At 44.1% G+C, this 22,194-nt stretch overlaps 5 protein-coding genes across 6 annotated transcripts; 4 read left to right on the top strand and 1 right to left on the bottom strand.

Moving 5' to 3' along the window:
* Nucleotides 1–3,877: 3,877 nt before the first annotated feature.
* Nucleotides 3,878–5,889, top strand: LOC306746002 (protein Wnt-8a-like; the record flags this gene model as incomplete). Its single annotated transcript, XM_079228867.1, has 6 exons — nucleotides 3,878–3,948; nucleotides 4,054–4,087; nucleotides 4,229–4,367; nucleotides 4,724–4,849; nucleotides 4,975–5,117; nucleotides 5,320–5,889. The coding sequence occupies 6 exons, from the start codon at nucleotides 3,878–3,880 to the stop codon at nucleotides 5,887–5,889; spliced, it is 1,083 nt and encodes a 360-aa protein (XP_079084993.1).
* Nucleotides 5,890–6,454: 565 nt separating this feature from the next.
* LOC306746001 (protein Wnt-8a-like) lies at nucleotides 6,455–8,257 on the top strand (the record flags this gene model as incomplete). Its single annotated transcript, XM_079228866.1, has 6 exons — nucleotides 6,455–6,516; nucleotides 6,685–6,718; nucleotides 6,802–6,931; nucleotides 7,218–7,343; nucleotides 7,469–7,611; nucleotides 7,700–8,257. 6 exons carry the CDS (start codon nucleotides 6,455–6,457, stop codon nucleotides 8,255–8,257), a joined length of 1,053 nt encoding a protein of 350 aa, XP_079084992.1.
* Nucleotides 8,258–11,042: 2,785 nt separating this feature from the next.
* Nucleotides 11,043–14,345, top strand: lcp2b (lymphocyte cytosolic protein 2b; the record flags this gene model as incomplete). The annotated part of the gene is made up of 7 exons (XM_079228865.1): nucleotides 11,043–11,120; nucleotides 11,483–11,545; nucleotides 12,306–12,398; nucleotides 12,593–12,694; nucleotides 13,620–13,694; nucleotides 13,851–14,000; nucleotides 14,220–14,345. 7 exons carry the CDS (start codon nucleotides 11,043–11,045, stop codon nucleotides 14,343–14,345), a joined length of 687 nt encoding a protein of 228 aa, XP_079084991.1.
* A 1,903-nt stretch (nucleotides 14,346–16,248) lies between these two features.
* On the bottom strand, nucleotides 16,249–16,773 carry syce3 (synaptonemal complex central element protein 3; the record flags this gene model as incomplete). 2 transcript variants are annotated; one of them, XM_079228989.1, is made up of 2 exons in its annotated part: nucleotides 16,249–16,574; nucleotides 16,665–16,773. In XM_079228989.1, 2 exons carry the CDS (start codon nucleotides 16,771–16,773, stop codon nucleotides 16,426–16,428), a joined length of 258 nt encoding a protein of 85 aa, XP_079085115.1. In that variant the 3' UTR covers nucleotides 16,249–16,425. The 2 variants fall into 2 exon arrangements, 1 of the variants encoding a protein (XP_079085115.1); XR_013771125.1 differs by having other exon boundaries at nucleotides 16,463–16,569; nucleotides 16,665–16,741.
* Nucleotides 16,774–18,317: 1,544 nt separating this feature from the next.
* Nucleotides 18,318–19,683, top strand: foxi3b (forkhead box I3b; the record flags this gene model as incomplete). Its single annotated transcript, XM_079229052.1, has 2 exons — nucleotides 18,318–18,918; nucleotides 19,112–19,683. 2 exons carry the CDS (start codon nucleotides 18,318–18,320, stop codon nucleotides 19,681–19,683), a joined length of 1,173 nt encoding a protein of 390 aa, XP_079085178.1.
* Nucleotides 19,684–22,194: the final 2,511 nt, after the last annotated feature.

Below are 22,194 nucleotides of genomic sequence, written 5' to 3'. Positions count from 1 at the left end.
GCCCGTTTCGACAAGGCAAAGCTGAAGAAGACGGAGACGAAAGAAAAAAACCCTCTGCCCACCAAAGAGAGTGAGTGTGTCTGTGCGTCTCTGTTCCTGTGTGTCCTCAACGCCCCCCTGCAACAATGTTCCTGTCGGTAGCTACTCATCACCTCCACTGCTGTTAAAGACCACACGCTCAGCTGGAAGCAAACAAAAAACACCTGAAATGCTGCAGCATCAGCACGTCATTGATACAAAGCAAATCCACAAGCAGCGGCAGCATCCTCTCATATATAATATGCTGACCTAAACTGTCTTCCTCTTCTCTTCCTCTTCCTCAGCCATCGAGCAAGAGAGGAAAGGCGATGCCACACCTTGACTTCTGAGCACGTGAAGAGAAGACGCTGAGATGCCACAGAAAAAAGCACTTTCTTTTGATTATCACAGTATTTCAATCTCTTACTTTGTCTTCGGATAAGGGTGCTCTTGAGCTCCCTGGGGTGCCATATATACGGCGTCCTCACATGGGGGCTCTCTTACCACAAAACTTTAGCCTGGGTGCCCGTCTTGCACTGTTAGCCTCACATGTCTCCAATATTGCCAAACTGGGGAGTGGTGTAGTGATGTAGCACAGAGAGAGAGAGAGAGACAGGCATCCAGGCTATAGGGGAGGGGGGAGGGGCTTGAGCACTCGGAGTCTAATCATGTGGGATGTTTTCTTAATCAACTTTTTACTTTTCTTTATGAAATAAATATGAAGACATGTAACCAGTCAGCCCTGTGCATATTGCTGTCTCTTTTGTGTCCATGTGCAGACTCTTACAGATCCTCATCATGCGCGGCGAGGGGAGGGATACAAAATACAAAATGAGGGTTTTTGCAATTGGCCTGCACAGTATAAAAGTATCGCAGAGTACGATTATGTAATTCACGCCTCGCGAGTGCATATTTATGGACATGGTTCAATGCACAAGCAGAGGCCATGTTCCTGTGTATTTTATAGAAAGAAACAACACACTTGTTTACACCTTAATTATAATGGCAAGGAACTCTAATATCAAACACATGGTACATAGAGAATTCTGAAGCAACATATTAATGTGCTTGACAAAAGCCAACTCCTGATTATGAGAACTTGTTTCACCGTCTCCTTTGAATTGGCTCAACATGGCAATTTGCTGATGTTTCTTAGTCTGTTACTTTTTGCTTGGCATTAGAGATGAAAGGCAATTCTAATAATCGGTTAATTGTTGTCATTTTTAAGCAACATATTTTAGGGACAAGTCAGGGGTTTCAATGATTCCAGCTTCTCAAATAAGTATTTGCTAATTGTCTTAGTCATTTATGATAGCTAATTAAACATTTTTTGGTTTTATAATTTTCATTGATAAAAGAAAGCTACTTGAAGACCTCCCCCTGGGCTCTGGGGAATTAAGGGTATTGTTTTTTTTAACCACTATTTTCTGGCATTTTATCAACCAAACGAGCCCCACTTTATTTCATTCAGTGACTATTAACAGCAGCATCATGGTAGTGAAGACAGTGCTGCGTAGCTTAGCAGGAGCTAGCGGGCCAGAGCTGAAAGAACGTGATTGGCTGAAAGGCGAGGGAGGGCGGGGCGGGGATTGGGCAACACATTGAGAGAGCGACTGAATATTTAAACACAATCAGCACTGTAATAAAACCACCACGGAATAAAGAAACATCTCGAATCAAAAAAAATAAAAACAAATGTATGACATAGATCATAATAATAGAAAATAATAACATTTTAAAAACAATAATTTGAGTTTAACAAATTGTTGAATTATTTCAACTAATTATTCTCCTGCATTAAAGATGGGATGCTTCTGAATGTCGCCTATATGTATGTGTTATCCCACAACAGCAGCCCACCACACCGGTCACGTCACAGCCCCACCCGACGTCGCTGGCTGGCGTCAGCAGTCCTACCACCCATCCTCGGCCTGTCAAGCCCGTCACCTCCCGAGCCTTTATTGCTCCACTTCTCTCACCTCTCATGGCCATAAATCACTCGTCAGCGCTCCGCGGGCGGCCTAATGTGTCGGGGATGTCTGTTAGAACAATTTAATTAGCGCGCATTTTGACTGCATGTTATTTTAAGCGCCGTGTATGTCGAGGGCCCTCCATCCTGCGCGGCTCCTCTGCTGTGAGTGGCTGAGCTGCAATACACATAACTTATAGAAAAACACAATCATAGCTCTTGAGTTGTTTTTATTATGATTAACTTTACATTTGCTCTATATGAGTAACTGTGGAAATAATGACGTTAACATATGATCAATATAAACACACTATTCATCAAATCTTTTGACGAGTGACCAACTTTTCTGATTTGTCATGCAATAATAATAACAATGAAATTGACTTAATTTCTGTAAATGACGTAACATGATGTGATTTGTCTCTGGATGAGTTTCGGTGTTCATGAGACAACTATAGCACCCGAGCTGAAACACGCCCAGCTGCAAGGGCCACTATTGTTAGCAGCTTATTAACCCATTAAATTCGTTAAAGGATGGGGACATAATTATGAAGCACAGCAGATTGATTTTGAATCGCTCTGTGTTATTTACAAGGTGTTGAGGGGCTCGAGGTTTCAGTCGTATCGCGGGGTGATATCTAATTAGTGGGGATTATCCTCACCTACACCTCCGCACTATTGTGTGGAGCCGCCCGGCTATTGTCCAGCAGGCAGAGTGGAGTGTTGTTTTAAGGGATTCTGAGTGGCTTAGAGTGGATTTGACATGTGTAAGCGATTTGATTTCAACAAAACAAAAAAACTGCAATGTTAATCACTAACTCAGTAACTTATATATATGAAATGGCAGAAACTGGCGTGATGATTACTGTTGATGATCGCAGTGATTATGGAGGATAAATCAAGGATAAATACAATTAATCCCAGATCTCTGCACTGAATGATCCACATGAATCTGATTTTTTTTTTTAATTTAATCTATAAATCAAAACTACCTATGAAACAAAATAATGTAATACAATAATAATAATAATAATAGTTAAGATATAAAAGCTCTTATTTGTTTACACTCTTGTAAATTCCAGACTGTTTTCACACCAAGTGGTTTCCCAGGGAAACATCTATTATCCTATTATCAAGACGATGCCAATGTCGCCGATGTGTGAGGCAGTATTTACATGACTATATACCATCAGCGCCTGAAAGACTTTATGGCTTTGTCTTTTCTCCCTGGGGCACTGGTGCCATTTCCCAAACCTTTCCAACTACACATGAAGCCTCAAAACTGCCCTCAGTTCTGTATTTCTGCCTGTGGTGTAAAAATGAGGAACCATACTGCATGTCTTATTGTCTTCAAACCCCTTTACAATACATCGGTGTATAGTGGCTTTACTTATATGGCTGCACATTTGTAATAAAACACATGGAATGTAAATATTATATCATTAATATGCGGTTTGTATATGTCCTATTTATAATGATACACATGCAATGTAAATATGATTAATATGCGGTTTGTAAGTGTTCTATTTGCAATGCTCACAGGATGATATACACTGCTCCCATTGGTGGGGATTAGAGCCTGGGAACGACAGGTGAATGAATGAGGGGCTGTTTAAGTGTCTGCGTCACTTCTTTGAAGTGCACTTATGCACCGACGGCTCCCATTTGTCTGTCGGACGCGGCGATCAATGTCGTCGTCGACGCATTTTCACAGTGAAACGTTACCTGCGGGACAAATCTGTCAATCAATGGGGGCAGGAACATATAAATATCATCAGCGAGGAGTCTGGCTCCAACTTTAGTTGCCCTTCCTCTCTCTCTCGCTCTTGGCACTCACTCGCGCCTGCGATACAAACACCCAGTCAGTCGTCCGTTGGGAATACAGCTGTTATGGGACCTCTGCATCTCCTCCCCACCGTGGTGCTGTCCATGTGCTGTCATGTTCCGTTTGCATTAGCTTGGTACGTCGCTAACTTTTTGGATGCATTCGTTTAGAATACCACAGTGTGATGTGTGTTTGTCAGTAACCTTGGATTAACGTGGCTGTCCTGTTTTCTTCCTTATAGGACGGTGAATAATTTCCTCATGACTGGACCGAAGGTAAATGTTTTGCTCGATCCATCTCTGCATGTGTGGAGGCGCATACGATCTCTTTTAGATGACTTGGTAATGAAAACACATATTTGTGATATTGCAGTAATGACTAACGTTTCTCTTTTATTTATTTTTTCCTCTCTCAAGGCTTTTCTCACCTATGCCGGTAGTGTGCAAGTGGGCGCACAGAGTGGGATGTATGAGTGTAAACACCAGTTTGCATTGGAGAAGTGGAACTGCCCGGAAAACACACTCCAATTGTCCACACACAACGGCCTTCGAAGCGGTAAGATATTATTATCCATATGTCTGTATCATATGCTTGACTTTGCAGCAGTGGGGTGGAGTGCTGTTCCAGTAACTGTCAGCTTGGCTGAAGCGCTTTTGCGCAAAGTTAATTCCTCCACCGCGTAGAGGATGAGAGAGGAGGGACACAAACAAGCACTTCAGTAACGTGCTGGAACCACATTTATAAAACACCAAACGTGCCCAACAGTATTACCTTATGCAAGCCCTATTCACTGCCTTTACGCACGGTTTACGCACATTTTACGCACAGTATTCGAGTACAGCCTTTGCGCATGTATGAACCCAAATTAGAATCACAAACTAAAACCTTTCTGTTTTTTGTTATTATCGTAGCCACGAGGGAGACGTCTTTTGTCCATGCCATCAGCGCGGCAGGAGTGATGTACACGCTCACCAAGAACTGCAGCATGGGAGACTTTGACAACTGCGGCTGTGATGACTCCAGAATTAGACAGACAGGTACATTTATATGATTTGCACATATAATAGACATGGCTGTTTAATAGACACGTCAGGTCTATTTAAACGTGTATTGCGTGAAGCCTTTTGTTCTGAGAACTGAATGTGCATTTTTGAATCCGCAGGTGGCGTGGGGTGGATTTGGGGAGGCTGCAGTGATAACGTGGCGTTTGGAGAGAAGATCTCCAAACAGTTTGTGGACGCGCTGGAAGGTGGGCAAGACTCGCGCGCAGCAGTCAACCTGCATAACAACGAGGCAGGCAGACTGGTGAGATATGAATGTAATATTTGTTGGTAACTGTTTGTTATCGCTTTTTTATATGGGCAATGTTGTCAAATGTAAACATGTATTGGGAGAGGAAAAGTTATGTCTTTTGGCGGGGGCATTTACGCATGGGTTCAAATCCAAAAAGGAGAAAGTCATGTCGGTTTGCTAATTTCATTTCTAACACTCTCGCTCTCTTTGGCAGGCCATCAAAGCTACCATGAGGAAAGCATGCAAGTGCCACGGAGTGTCTGGGAGCTGCAGCATCCAAACCTGCTGGATGCAGCTGGCCGACTTCCGAGAGGTGGGCAACTACCTGAAGATGAAGCACGAGCACGCGAAGAAGCTGGAGATGGACAAGAAGCCGGCGCGGGCTGGGAACAGCGCGGACAACCGAGGGGCCATCGCGCACGCGTTCCGGAGCATCGCTCGCACGGCGCTCATTTACCTGGAGGACTCCCCGGACTACTGCGTCAAGAACCGGAGCCTGGGATTCCCGGGCACCGAGGGGCGGGAGTGTCTGAAGGGGAACAACAAGAACGTGTCCCAGTGGGAGAGGAAGAGCTGCCGCAGGCTGTGCCACGAGTGCGGCCTCAGAGTGGTGGAGAAGCGCATCGAGGTCGTCAGTAGCTGCAACTGCAAATTCCACTGGTGCTGCACGGTGAGGTGCGACAAATGCAGGAGCGTGGTGACCAAATATTACTGTGCGCGTAAAGAAGGGGGGAGGAAACCACACAATAAAACGAAGCGCCGGCACCGTGCGCGAGGGCACTGATTTCCGTTTGTTGCAGAGAGAGACTATCTCCATCACTTTGCATTGCCGACAGCATTGTGGACATCAATAAGCATTATTCTGTAGAATAAGAATGTTGGTTTTACCGCGCCGCCTGAAGCCGTTTAACGCACTTGATCTTATTGATTTGATCCTGTATATATTTTTACCAAAGTCTTGTCCACGCACTCGTTTGGTTGCGTCTGTCTTCTGTGAAGTCTGAACATTGTCTAATATGTTATATGTGTTTTTATTCATTGAAAATGTTACCAAATAAATATTTTTTCTACAATACGCATGACTCAAACTGATTTGTCCGGGGTAGTGTTTTGTATATTGGGCTCCTGGTGTCACACAGCCCTGAGGAAGAAGATAAACTGTTGCCTAATGCCATCCTTTGATGTGCGCCATGAGGCGTTTCCTAAACTCGTCAGCCAATCAGCTGGATCGGACCCTCGGAGACAAAGAACAAGAGTTCCATTTGTTCTTCATTCAAATAAAAGAGAAAGTTGCAGCGCGCGGGGCCAAATAGAGCTCTACTTTGAGGGGCGACTGTATATAAGTGAAAATGGTGCATGCATTTTTTTGGCTCCTGCCTCTTTTATACAAAACGTGTCCGGGACATGCTTGGTAAGAGACTACACACTGTTTACTGATATATTATATGTGTGTGTGTGTGTGTGTGTGTGTGTGTGTGTGTGTGTGTGTGTGTGTGTGTGTGTGTGTGTGTGTGTGTGTGTGTGTGTGTGTGTGTGTGTCAACCTTGGTCTCATTCTTTATCCTCCATCTTCCCCTCAGGGTGGCAAGTAACTTTCTTATGACGGGACCCAAGGTAGGTAATTACCCTATGCACGTTTTGGATAACGTTCTGTGAATGTGAATCGGGCCAACACAATGCCATTGCCTCTCCTGCAGGCCTACCTGACCTACGGAAGGAGCGTGCAGGGGGGCGCGCAGAGTGGGATCGACGAGTGCAAACACCAGTTTGCGTGGGATAGATGGAACTGTCCCGACTCCGCCACTCAGCTCAAAGAACTCAAACGCGGTACGTTGCGATTGTAAATAAAATGTAATTATTGAGTTACGGACGCAGGTCCTAAAATGGCATGCGTAATGTGTATGCGTAAAGTGTGCCAAGGATATACAATAACATAGGACTTCATACACAGAGTGCATTGGGAACAGTATTAAAATATGCGGGCATATGATATATTAATGTTCCATACATGTTGCTTGAACATTTGATTTGTTTGTAACAACATAAAGGCACACTTTATTGTTTTATATCCGCTTACATAAAACGCGATTGCCTCTTTTTCTCTTATCAACAGCCACCAAAGAGACTTCTTTCGTCCACGCCATTAGTGCAGCGGGGGTCATGTACACTCTGACCAGGAACTGCAGTCTGGGAGACCTCGACAACTGCGGCTGCGATGTCTCCAAGAACGGGAAAATCGGTGAGCTTCTAAGTAAAAACATATTACCCAGATTATAATATGATATCTACATGCATGCTGTGCACATACAATGTATATTATTTACAAACTTTGGTGACCTGATTTAAGTTGCATGTTGTGTGCAGGCGGTCGTGGCTGGCTGTGGGGTGGCTGCAGCGACAACGTGGATTTCGGGGAGAGCATTTCTAAACAGTACGTGGACGCGCAGGAGACAGGGCAGGACTCCAGGGCTGCTGTCAACCTGCACAACAACGCGGCCGGGCGTCTGGTAAGTTCTGTTCACGCCACAAGCATGCATCTGCACGTTACTGCACATAAGTGGTTACCAGTGGTTAACTTTCCCAGGTTTCCAACAGGCTGTGAAGGCAACGATGAAGCGCATCTGCAGATGTCACGGCATGTCCGAGAGCTGCAGTGTCCAAACCTGCTGGACGCAGCTGTCCGACTTCAGAGAAATCGGCAACTACCTCAAGAGTAAGCACAACCAAGCCCAGAAACTGGACGTCGACAAAAGGCGCATGCGCGCCGGCAACAGCGCGGACAACCGGGGCGCAGTGGTGGACGCGTTCGGCGGCGTCGCGCAGACGGAGCTCATCTACCTGGAGGACTCCCCGGACTACTGCAGGAGGAACACCAGCATGGGGCTGTACGGCACCGAGGGCCGGGAGTGCGTGCAGCACGGACACGGACTGACCCCGTGGGAGAGGCGCAGCTGCCGCAGGTTGTGTCACGAATGCGGCCTGAGGGTGGAGGAGAGGCGCACAGATGTGGTGAGCAGCTGCAACTGCAAATTCCACTGGTGCTGCACGGTGAACTGCGACGACTGCTCCCAGGTCATAGTCAAACACGTGTGCGCCAGGAGGGAAGGAGCGGATGGGAACGGCTTCAGATGGAGATACCGAGGACCCAAGTGAAGATAAATATATGTATATATGTGTTTATGGATCTATTACCTGTCTGCATCACAGTAAAGTCTGTTAAGTAATGACCCATGTTAAAGATGTTAAATGTCTCTTTGCACTTTTCACGTCTCATTGTATAAATACTTGAGTGTCTATTTATGAAGAATGTGTTTAATTAAAATAAAAGTTATAAATGAAGCCTTCTCACTTCAGTCAGTTTTTCTTTACCTTGTAAATCCAAGGGGTCAATGGATTTTATGACAGGGCACACAGGCGTCTATTAGAATAAGAATGGAGCGAATACACTTAACAGAGGATTACATGGATAACATGGTGCAGTTCGCACCTAACCAAGGTGTTGATCCGGCATTGATCCACTATCACTTTGATGTCGATGTGTATTGATGCCATTCAAAGAGCAGCAAGGCTTTTGAAAGACAAAAAAAAAGAAGTATTTCCTTCGCTAGAAGGTACTATTTGGCTTGATAATCCGTGACACCGCGGCCTATACTAGTCTTTGTCACATACCGCAGGCGATGCAAATGTATCACAATACATCAAAGCTGTGAGGGCAAACAGATTGTAACCAAACTCGTGCTTCTCAGCAAAGTGGGTCACATTGTGAGTGAGACATGCAAGTTATAAATGAGATAAATGATTATAAACTCAAGATTCCACCTTGAAAGCAAGTTAATTTCTAATCTTATAATTTGCAAGTAATTAGGCCCGAGAGGAGCCTGGTCTCCGCCCACCGGCCTCTCTGTGTCTAAAGAGCCATTCATTTGGCTCCTTCTCTCCTATACCCCCCCCTGTATCTCCAAAAATCTTCCTCTCAGCTGGACGTGTCATAAATCTGCCACTGCCTCAGCTAAATGAGTGATGGCATGGATATTACCTTCGTGAGGGGGTCCATGCCTGGGGGTGTGGGGGTGGGGGTGAGACAATCAAGGCTGTTCCACTACATTTACAGACCAGTTCAAGCAGGAGATACATCTAGAACTTGCAGCATGGATGATCTTTAAACAGTTGATCGACTGGTGTCACTTTAGATGGCAACATGGAAGTCAATGGAGTCCACACTAAAAGTATAAACATCTATATGCACACTGTTTTTTGTGAAATGTACATGTCTCTGCATGCCAAACAGAAATCTAAGCAGCTGTACGTACTGCATACACATGTATCCATACGTCATACAGTAACCTGTTACATTGGTTGCTCAGCATTTATTCCAGCATGCACCATTGTGCTGCTGTATGTTCACAGGCAATAGAAACCGTCTAACTTATAGACATTGTATGCTGTTGTTCATTGTTGTAAACACACACTGTATAGCTGGCCTTGTTATAGCTGCAGTTCTACTCCCATGCATGCACATTGAGAGAAACAAAAACAGAGTCAAATTGCTGCTATGTGAATTCATATCTGACTAATTAAGATGCAAATTAGCATATTGGCTCAGAGTCACTGATAAAAGAAATCACACAAACAGTTTTAGAAACACTGAAACACTTAAAAAGCCCAAAAGAAACCTGACTGTTGAAGGAACAAGTAACACTCTCACAGACCTAAACCCTCCCTCCCATCCTTCCCATTTGTCTGTTTGCTTCTGGGGATGTCCTGGATTTCCCATGCCGTCCTGCTGTGCGTTAATGAAGGTTTCCCCCACTGGAAGTCCTACCCGCTCCGCCCCTTCTCTCTGCTCTCCGCTGAGTGCATTATTGGTTCCATATTGGGCCATATGATGCTGTTGCTTGGCTGCGCGTTACAAGCTTGCTGATTAACCAAAGTGTAGGAGATTATATATCCTGTTTTGAGAGATTCTTTCAAACATGTTGTAAAAAAACAACCACATTAACTGAATATCATCTGACAGTGATTCAAAACCTTGTTTAAAAGTGTTGCATCTGGTGCTGTATAATTGTACTCTATTTCATGCCTCCTCCACAGTGGCAGAATCGTGTCTTTCAATGGGGAGGTATGTTTCCCAATCAGGACAGAGGAGGAAAACCAGGGAGGGGGGGGGTCGATCTCCCACAGAGACCCCCCAGGAGGACTCATGTATTCACCCAGACATGCCTGGGGGTCGAGGGGGATCTGAGCATGATTGATCATTCCTCCTCTCTGCCGCCCTCCTCTCTCACCTGGGTGTGAGATACCAAGAGGCCTGACGCAGGCTGTGGCCGGGATTCAAGACCTGACGTGGCCTTCAACTAGCCTTGTTATGAATTATTGAGTAAAAAGCATGCATGAGATCACAACACGACTCATATCTCTAAGCAGCAACATTGACCATAACGCATATGAATCCAACTATTTAGAAGAGTATGTCGACGTTAAATCCCCGTTAGGCGTGAGTCTATTTAGATCGAACCAGACTTAAAAATGTTTGAGAAATCTGCATCTCACATTAAGATCCAGTTGCTCGGTCAACAATCAGACACACAAGTTAGCACAAACAAAAGAAAAACCACCGTATGCAGCTACAAGCATGTGGTAGCGTATGTAGTTGTGTAACAGGAAATCAGCAGGCTCTATGTTTAGGAAAGGAAATACAGATATAATTTATAAGTGCTTTAAAACCACAGAGACATTTCTACTTCATTCTTTCACATGACAGGCAAGGAAGAAGATGCTTATCTAAAAGGCTAGAGAGGTCATATTTAACGTTTATTTTAAAGAGGTTGAGTTTGTTGAAGACTTTAAGAGCAACAGTTTTGTGAGACCACTGCAAAACGAAAAGCTGTCGATTAAATTCTTCATTTTCAAGTTGACGGGATACGTGCAGGAGAAGAGCATGAGTTTCAACAACGATCCCTCTAAAGTGGAGGTGCTGGGATGGAGTCCCCAAAGTCTGGCCGACTACATGAGGAGGGTGAGTATCAAAAGGGCAGCTCGAGGTTGAAATAAAATGTTTTCATATCTTCGGTAACAAGTCCAGGACTGTAGTTCCATAATCTGCCAATAACTTGTACAGTACAAAACTATGTACAATAAGTATGAAACCATAACAATGCATGCAAATATGTTGCTTGAGTAATGCAAACAGAAGTCCATAATACATTTTTTAGATATATCTTTCACCACAATTTGATGCAGTACATTTTATAACACTAAACCTAAAATGTGGACCTTGAAGACTGAGCTACTATGATATTTCAAGGCAATTATATAACTCCAGACATACTGTTAAAGCGTATTTTCCTGCTCTAAAAGTCATCTGTGACGTCTTCTCAGCTAAAGTTATCCGACTGTGACAAATTAGTGATGAAGGCCAACATAAGTGGAGCAAAGTTCATGGTAAGCCTACATGTCTGCAGGCCGTTACACGCATTTACCATTCTGAAATGCTCAATTAAATGCTTAATCTTCTTTCAAATCTACGTCATCCAGGAAATGACTATGTGCGACCTTCAAGCGTTCCCCAGCCTTTATGTCCCGTAAGTCCGACTGAAAATATTAATTTAATTGACAACAAACAGTATTTCCCACCAAAAATATTGCTTAACAAATGATCGTGATTGTATCTTCATAGATTAGTTGCTAAGATTCAAAGTGATATCAACAAGGATATCAACAAGGAGCCCAAAGGTCTTCTTTCCTTTGTTCAAAAGTAAGAAAACAGATCTAATTTTACAGCTCATACCGAATGTGAAACAGTAACACAACAACAATGCATAACATTCTCATTTTCTGTGCAGATCGAAGGCACAAAAGTACCCAAAACCAGGTAAAGGACACTTTGGGTTCGACGATGCCACTGATATCATAAAGCCATCTTTCCTGAGGCCTGATGATACCATTCATTTATTTCCCAACAGTACTTGTACAGGAGGAAGAAGACTGGGAGTCGGATGAGTTTGTAAGTAATACGCTGCTTTTAATGATACGTCACAGCAAGTTAATCAAATTAAGTGACGCATAACACAAGCAATAGCTCACATGTCTGGGCTGTGTGTGTGTGTGTGTGTGTGTGTATGTGTGGCAGGACAGTGAAAGTGATAACGACAATGAAGGCCTACAGGAAGACAACTACATCTGTGCTTTGACTGATCCACAGACGGCTGAGCAACAAGACAGCGACGAGGACTATGAAATGAGCACCAAGAGCCCTTCCTCTCCAGAAATAATGAAGCCATTTCGACCTCCCAGCGTGAGTCAACTTCAGGACAGCCACTGCCGAGGTGACAGAAAGCAACTGCAACAACGGCGCTGTGCGCAAATAAAATGCAATCACATTTGAAAACACATCAGCATAGCTCCTGCCTTTTCGTTTTAAATGCAGATTTGGTGATCACATTTCCCGCAGGCCTAAGTTAAAACCCTTGTGTATATGCATGTGAGCAGATCTTGTTCATGAGCAAACGCCTGCTAATAGGACCTCAAAGCCTGCATCGCTTTGTCCGCCAAGAAGGAACCAGACGCCTCAGAGACCTTTCAAAGCACCAGGTGACTGTACATCTACAGACTCCACAATCACCTGACCTATTGATGATGATGATGATGATGATGATGATGATGATGATGATGTTCATGAACTAATCCTTCTGTGAAACGTGTTGTCCCATCCCACACAACAGCCGGCCAGCCCAATCTGCATATCGACAGGAGCAGGAAGCCTGGACCATCTGGCCCATCCCAGACAGACCTGACGAAATCAAGTATGTGCTGTTTATTATATACGGTTTGGGGAGGTTGCATCGGTTGAACAGCCAAATGTTGTGATCTCGTCACATTTCTGTTTTGCACTATCCATCATGTCCACAAGTGGGCGACGCTGTCAAGGCTCCTGGCTCATCCACGAGCAACGTCCCTAAACCGAGAGTCAGGTAGGCCCAGCATAACAATGTATGAGTCTAGCAAGCCTGTCACTCTAGGTAATGCAACTATTTATTTATTTTTCCAATGATGCTCCATTTCATCTCCCCACTCCCAGAGCAAATAAACCCATTCCTGTTCCTCCAACGTCAACACAGCGCGCTACGGTTAACAACTCAAAGCCAGGACAAAGTAAGGTGAGAAGCACATGTGGTATCACAATCGAGCCATGACTTCCAAAAACTGTTCTAACTAGTGAGCACAAATGATATCAAGTGGGAGCTTTTCTGTGCAACGGCACAGTCATTTCACTAGGGAAACAGCAGATGGCGTTGTTGTAAAAAAAGAACACAATGGTGGGACCCTTATGTCTGCTCTCAACTCAGGAGATTTGCTCTTTATTCACTAGGCTGGGTAATATCTGTTACATTTCTTTAACAACAACAATAATGTAAAACACATTTCTGTCACACCGCGAAAGAGAAATGATGAGGAGGAGGAGTTGGTTTGTTTAGTCCTTACTATGACTGTCTTTTTATGGTTATGTTGCATCCAGGGTTTGGATCCCAGCTGGTATGGAGGAAAGGTGACCAGACATCAAGCAGAAGTCGCCCTCAGAGAGGTGAACAAGGTCAGGTGCTGCGTCTCACTGTCTCACCCTCCTCTCTCTGGAGCACAGACACACATATACACAAACATGCAGCTGAAATTGACCAGGATCGTATTTGCAATATTAAACTGACTGAATGTATGTATCCGTTTGGATCCGTAATATTTGTGTTTTTAGGACGGGGCATTTGTGGTGAGGGACAGCTCACAAGGCACGACTGAGCACCCGTACACCCTGATGCTGCTGAAACAAGGCAAGGTTTACAACATCATGATCCGGAACCGAGGCAACAACTACTCCCTCGGCACTGGCCTCAAAAAGACCATGGTAAACTGAAAATGCTGACGCCTTTAAATAGTGATAAAATGAGGAGGGGAAAGCTGGTCTGTGTTCACTCCAAATAAACTGAAAAGTTCACATCTTGTGGCTCGCCTCGGGAGTGTTTGATGCTGACTTGTGCCGCGCTGTGTCATAAGGTCCCCGTCATCTTTTTGTGTGTGTGTGTGTGTGTGTGTGTGTGTGTGTGTGTGTGCTGCTATGCTGTAGAGTTTCCCTGGGGTGAAGGAGATGATTACCCATCACACAAACAACCCACTGCAGCTCATTGATGCCACAGACCAGAGCGCTGAAGCGCAGAGCCAGTGCTGTCTGCTGCACCCCGCGGGACTCTGACCAGCACCAGCACCAGGCCTAATGTGGGTGTTTGCGTCTGACTCTCTATGCTAATTTGTGTGCATGCATACGAGTGGCCTGTTCAAACCGAGCAGAAATGTCACAGTTTTTGCGAGCACAAAAGGTCATTGTTGTGTAACTCCTCCTTTTGGTTACTTTATTCGTTTGTAGTGGACAGAATGAGAGAAAAATAAAGGCTTTTTACATGGCTAATGGTTTGTATATTTGACTAAACTATATTCTCAGAGCATTACCTCTGTTCTTCGTGCCTCGGTTTCAGGTCGAGCTGGCGGCTACTGCGGCTGCTTCAGCGCCTCTTGGAGTTTCAGAAACGCCAACTTGTCAGGGTGGCCAACACAAACGATCAGATCACATTGCCTCAGCTGGGTTCGCACTGCAGGCAGAAAACAAATCCAGAAAACCTTGTTTCACAAGTGCCTCAGGTCAACACAGTTCTAGGGTGTCCAAGAGTCACGTTTCAAAATATATAAGGTTCCACTCCAAGGATGTTAGTAGGGAAGTACCTGAATGTTAAACTCTCTACTTTATCCTGTTATTATGAAGTGCTACTGGTATTCACTGCATATCCGACACAAAGATGTGCTACTCAAACATAAGTGCATTGCCCGAACAACGTAAATTGTGTGTGAGATCAATGAGAAATCTATATCTATTCCCAAATCTATTCTACACATTCATTCTAACCAGGTTTTGAAGATGTTGTGCATTAACTGAGAAAAATGAGCTGCACTGTGCATACTAAATGAGTTTGATGTTGGAGGGTGGTGTTGATGAACAAAATTGTTTCACAATAAAAACAGAGGGGGTCCTCACAGACGGAACAATTAAAACACGGAAAAACTAAATGGCATGAGTACTTGATCTTTTTCTTTTTAGTAGATTTTCAAATCGGAAACTGGCAACAGCGCTCGAAAAAGAGGTTGATTGACAACTACCTGTACTATATCTTTGACCAAAACGGTCTATCCCTAGCAGCATAAAAAAGAAAGAAAGAAGAAGTTGCAAAATCCTGCCTCACATCAAATGGATGGGAAATCTTTCCGTTACTCCTATCTGCCCATCAGCATCGTGCAACTCTGCACCACTGACATCGACAAGAAAGGCTAAGCCAAGCAGCAGTTGGTGTGCAGTAATCCGATTTGGTTATCACTTTTCAGATCTTGGATAACGGTTACATCATGCACTTTGCATATTTGCAAATCGATTAATTAAAGTTGTCCTACTGGCATCATTTGATTCTTACTGACATGTTGGAGGTGTAAAGGGAGCAGACGGGGATGAACAGTCAAACATACATGCCAGTTGATCCATGCAGTGAGATAAGGAGTCCAGCCCTCTCAGTATGTTTTCCAGATCAATGCAGGCAGTTGAGGCAGCTTGATCTGTGCTCTTCTCTGTGTTCTCCATCTGGAAAAGAATTGCATAAGAACAAAGCAAGACTATGTCAACTAAAATTATACTACACAAAATCGTACAAACTTGAAATTAAATTCTGAATGCTGGTGTAATATCTCCGAGTAAAATGTGAGCATAAAATGTGATTCATTGAGCTGTGAACTGAGCCATATGACGGCAGTGAGATGAAACGCATTAATGTGAGTGTTAATATTGACATCACTTATACAAAATCTGCATTTTTAAGGTTGAAAATGGCTCAACACGTCGTCCACTGTTTTAAATCAGCCCAGAAGGTTGAAGGACAATGCTGACAGATTCCACCGGTTGGTACTTATTTATGACATGAGATAAATCTAGGTAGTTACTCTTTAATACATTTCAAAAGTAGGTGGCAGACACGGGCGATGTAAAAAAAAGAAAGGAAAGAAAACACCACAGATACATTCTCACTTAATTTGTTCTTTATTATTAAATTGAACAGGCTAAACACATTAGACTACTTACTAAAACATCTAAGAAACACAACAATAAGTCTGTAAGTCACTGAATGAAACATCTTTGTTTTGTTTTTTTAACGCAAACAGTCAGAGAGCAGACACGTGGTCTCGTCTCTCTGGCGTCACATTGAATAGGGGTCGTGCTCGTGCTCGTGGCAGCGAGATCAGTTCAGCATCTGCGGATCCTGGACTTGGTCTCCACAGATAATAGCGCGGCATCTATGAAAGGCCTCGCTCAGGTTCCGCATGGAGGTCCCCAGCTCGGGACTGGTCCGCAGCGCCACCATGTCGTAACCCATCCAAGTGAGCTGCACTAGAACACACAGATAACCTGAGTTATGACCAGACAGTGTAACGTTACGTGTAGTTCCCACAGCGGAGTGTTGCAATGAGACTCACACACCTGATATGTTCTCAATGGCTTCTATAATCCTCTCCAAGTCCTTGTTCAGCTCCAGCACGTCGTCGCTGCTGTCCTGCAGCGGCTCGGGGATGGAAGAGGAATCGGCCATCTGAATTACAAACCGCCGTTTTGGTTTTTATCAGCTGGCCTGTCACGCAGACGGGTCTCCGCGAAAACTAACTTCCGCTAACACGCAGTTAGTTTACGTTAGCTAGGCTAGCTAAGCTAGCTCACGGCGCTGTGGTGTTGCGTCAGCAGCATGTAAATGTAATTAAAAACTCGATTCTGACGGAATTTCCATCCGTCAAAGGGAACAGCGGCATCTACAAACAATACACGTGTTTTAAATAATTAGTTTATGGGGTTAATTAGTTATTATCTTGTTTTAAAATGTGCAAAACTTACGATAGAGCGCCGTTTCTTCGCTAAGTTAGTGTGAAATAGAAAGTGCTCGCGCTAACTTCACAAGAAAATAAATTACCGACGCAATGCGCCGCGTCGTTTCATCACGTGATGATGTAACTTCCTATTATTTTTGGTATTACTTTTACCACACAAAACGCTTTCCCAAGAAAGCCCATTTCTGCCACTGTGATAAAAACATTTTGATCCTGTAAATCATAATTATGAAATAAATTGAAATTATGAGATAGTTGTCATAATTATGACGTACATGATCTTAATTGTGTTATCACAGTAGCAGAAATGGGTTTCCATACTTATCCCATACACTTGTTGTGTAAAATCTGCCATTGACTATAGGCAGACTACACTGTGTTTTTAATAATTCAGAACATTATCAAAAATTATATTTTAAGGTAGCCTTATCTGTGAATCTTGGAAATATCTCAGGGGAAATAGCTAACAAAGGAAATGCCCCCTGCAGCATTGACTAAATAATATTCGAATACTATTATATTCAAATTATACTGTATAAACTCTAAAAACAAAAATTATATAAACAAAAATATTTAAACTCACTGTAATGCTGTTATTAATCCATTATTGTGGCAGTCTAAAGCCAATTTCATTGTATTCCTTTGATATTTCTACAGCTAAGGGACCATTGCAAATGTTTTTGCTAACTCCTTTAGTGTGGCAATGCTGTATAGAAAATATTGATGCAATTTAATATGAATGTAACTCTAAATAGTATCCATATTTAAATCAGAAAACATGAGTTTTGAGAAATGTTCTGTCGGAGAAGGTTATTTATTTATCTCCTATTAAACTCCTATTAAATGTATCTCCTATTAAACTGGCCAGGATTAGCAAACAGAAAAAAAAAATGATTAAGTGTATCATTTAAATCTAAGTTATTTAATTTTGTTTAAATATACATCATAATCCACAAAGAAATGACTGAACTCAATCAATGTTGGAGTGGAAAATTATTTAATTGAGGGTAAACAAAACCCCTGGAGGAAGTGAACCAGCTGACAGCAGGAAAAAAAAAACTAGGAGAAAAGCAGGAACAGGCTTTTCACCTGAGAACACAACCAATCAAACGAGACAAGGGGAGTTTCCAGGAGACAGATAAAGCAGGTAGACAGGTGACATCTTGACATAAAGCAAGGGCAACCAGACCAGACAGGGGTGGAGAAGAGTAGCTTACAACTTGGAAGACTCTGAACGGTAAGAATAGATTCCACAATGTCTACGTTTGAGGCCCAGGGACAGTCTCCTCCTCGGTGCGGCCCGCAGTTCCCCAGCCTTGGCCAGGAGCCGCCTGAGCTCAGCATGTACAGTGACTGTTACTACCCTCCTCCCTCGCTGCCGAGTCCGCAGCGCACCACTCCGACCACCTACGACCTGAGCGACTACGCCACCTCCTCCCCGAACCCTTACCTCTGGTTCAACGGCTCCGGGATCAACACGCCGCCGTACCTGGCTACCACCGGGCCGCCCGGTAACCCCGGACCCCCCTTTGTCCCTCAGCACTACGGCATGCAGAGGCCTTACCTGGGTCCCGCCGGAGCTGGGGGTCCGGGAGGAGAGCTGAGCTGGTTCTCCCTCCCCTCGCAAGAAGACCTGATGAAGCTGGTCAGGCCACCGTACTCCTACTCCGCTCTCATCGCCATGGCTATCCACGGAGCGCCGGACAGGAGGCTGACATTGAGTCAGATCTATCAGTATGTGGCCGACAACTTCCCTTTCTACAACAAGAGCAAAGCTGGCTGGCAGAACTCCATCAGACACAACCTGTCACTCAACGACTGCTTCAAAAAAGTGCCAAGAGACGAGGATGATCCAGGTAATATTTTCTTTTTGGTCTGTTTTTGGCTCTGTTTTGAATATCTCTCTCTAATGAGGGAAGACTTGTGTGATTCGCTTAATTTCCACGTCGTGTTTGTGTTGAATGTGCTGTAGTGTTTCCTTGGCGTGTGTTTAAAGCCATTTTCAAAATGTAAACTGAACCTCACCAACTCCACATTCTTACGCCACAGGCAAGGGCAACTACTGGACACTCGACCCAAACTGTGAAAAGATGTTTGACAACGGAAACTTCCGTCGCAAAAGGAAGAGGAAGTCCGATTCCCTCTCCGGCGCTGACGGCGGCTCAGGGGCTCCAGAGTCATGTGACAGCGAGCGGGGGAGCCCCAAGGACTCAACTGCCCTGAACATGTCTCCCACGGCGGACAGGATCCCCTCCCCTTCATCGTCAGGCCCCGCGCCTTGTCTCAGCAGCTTCTTGTCCGAGATGTCCGGCGTGACAGCCGGACCAGCCGGGGAGGTGGGAGGCGACGGGCTGAGCAGGCCGCTGCAGATCAACCTGCCTTTGGATGGGCCTCACAGACCCACGCAACCTGGAGGCTTTAGTAGCTACTCCCCCAACTCAGGTGGCCCAGAGTGGGGACCACAAGGGCCAGCTCCCCCTGTGCTCTCCTCTTCACCCACCCACTCCTCACTCGGCTACGTCAGCCCCATCCTCAGCCAGTACAGTGCGTCCAGTGGGCATTTCTACCCTACGCTGGGCTCGACAGGACTCATCTATCACCGCGAGGGTACAGAGGTTTAATGAGACATTAAGGGGACGGAGACGGGGGGAGTTTGGGTTGAAGAGACTCTTGATGTTATGTTACCTGTCCGGTCACTTTTGCCAGAGAGAGGTTGGGTTCTAAAAGACAACACACACACACAAACACACACACACAGATTGCGCTGACTGAGACAGTTGAGATCCCTGTAGCGTGTGACAGCGGAGTAAAAAAGGCTTCGACTCCCACAGTAACAGCTGAGTCAGCGACTATGAGTGTCCCGCCCTGAAACCGCAGTCATCCCCGCTATCAGATCCTCAGTCAGCTTTTACTCAATTTAAAGCCGGTCTCTATCAGATCTGACTCATTAATAACAGATCCTGGATTTGATCTGCTGACAGCAGGTCATTCCACACTGCTATCTGTGATTCTTTGATGGTATCACCCACACAATGCTCAGACAGCACATTTAGGAGTAGTTCATTACACCATTGTCTACATATGGGAGTGTGTAGGAATTAACAGAAGGTAAAAGGTAGATGATTTTTGTAGGACTAACGCTTAAATAATCCGATGTCTGTTTGGTGTTATTGTACGTTGTAAATATGTCAATGTGTTGTGTAACGTTATACATTTATATTGTTGGTTTGTTGGTACCACTGTTATTGTATACAATTGATCCTAATGTATGTGATATGCTATATGTGTTGTGTTTTTGATATGAATAAAAGGTTTCAGAGTTCCACACTTGTATTTCTCAACTTATTTTTGAATGAAGAATAATTATTACTCAGATTTCTCTCAAACAACGCACCCTCCTCTCAAAGACCAAAAGAGGAAAAGAGCATAAGTCAGGCAATAAGCACTCGCTGACAGAAAACAGTCTCGTCGGAAAAGCGATGACCAGGAGAGTAGAACCTGCATGTCGGTGTAACTCGATCTTTGTGTGATGGATAGTTAACTGATTCTTCTAAACGTTCCCATGTCCCTCTACACAAAACAACGGTGAAATCCCTGTCTGTCACACAATCTATTCACACACTGCTGAGTGGATGCAAGAGGCTTCAATGGGGTAAAGGAGAACCTACTTCAAAAACAAAGCTGGAAAGATGCTGAAGCGTGAATTAAACAAAGTCACTCAACACGGTTCACAGCATTCATAATTGGCCTCCAGGTAGAATGTTAGAATTCATTTCACCGCTGTTATTAATCAACATAGATAAATGTAGATAGTTAAAACCATAGAAGCAAAACAAGAACAATTTGTAAGTTTGGATTAAGTCAAATTAAAACACTTTATTGTCAAAGGCACAGTGAAACAGGTTTGTGCTGTACAAAGAAATTAATGGGTGGCTTTCATAAAAAGGTAACAAAAAAAGGTAATCAAAACAGTAATATGCAGTAGAAGAAACAATCATAATGTAATATTTTGTGAAAGTTGTGAAAATAAAGAGACCATAATACCAACAACTGCACTGTACGTGCGCAGAGTTATATGGGGACGCAATAAGGCATATTGACTATTTAGCTCTTATGTGTCTGTTATGTGTCTTGATGCAACACTTGTAATCCATACAGTAATATACTATTATTGATGTATTATACATTTTCCAACACATGAGTCCACAATGAGTCCACATGAGTCCACGATTGCCCTCTACAATTGGCTAATTGAATTAACCAAAGTTACAAAACAACTTGTAACTGTAGTGAATGATGATAATAATCCTATTACTTTGTTTTATTCATTTCTTTATTAACCTGCACATTCAGTATGTTATTTTCATCAGTCAGCCTGTCAGCCTGAGGCCTGTATTTACCCTGAAACACAGGCAGCATGACACTCATTTACACTAAACACAGAAAGAAAGGCAGAACACATTGGAGAACAACCCAGAACAAGTGGAGTTCAACACCCTGGCGCAATTGGCAAAGTGCATCAGTGGTTGAAGGTTAGACGGTCAACCTGTCAACATTTGCATAACTGATTTCAAAACAAGTGATGAGGTTGCATTTGGATGGATCACAAAGTCCCGCTTTATGAGCTGTGGAAGCCTGCTATCTGATTTAAATGTGTACAATGTCTGTGCCTTAAACCTCAGTAAGGCAAGTTGAGTAGTAGTCATTCCGGGAATCCTGGCCGTGCCAAACTCGTATGCAAATTGATGACTTTCCCCCCCAAGATATTAAGCTTACAGAGTGGATCATGAGCTTTTTTAAAGAAGGAAAGACAGAAAGGAGCGTGGGAGAAGCTGAGAGGAGAGGGAGACAAAAGAGAAAGACCGGGTAAATATCATAATATCACTGTCCCAACATGTCGCACTTCCTTCCCTCATGGATAGCTGCTGCTGCTGTAGCCCATCGGTTTGTTTTTGTCTCCTTATCTCCAGACTGTGCTGGCAGGTGAAAGATGAGGCATCAAGAACAGGGGTGGCCTTCTGCCTTGTCCTTTTTGATCTGCCAACGGGAACGTTGTCGGGCCGTTGTCTCTGCGACTTCATTCGCAGCTCACGTCACCTCGTGCTGCCTTATTCAGACAGTTTCAAATTGAT

Source organism: Taurulus bubalis (assembly GCF_910589615.1).
Source record: "Taurulus bubalis genome assembly, chromosome: 13".
Classification (NCBI taxonomy): Eukaryota; Metazoa; Chordata; class Actinopteri; order Perciformes; family Cottidae; genus Taurulus; species Taurulus bubalis.
The sequence above is the reverse complement of the archived record's forward strand: the minus strand, read 5'-3'. Positions and strand labels throughout refer to the sequence as shown.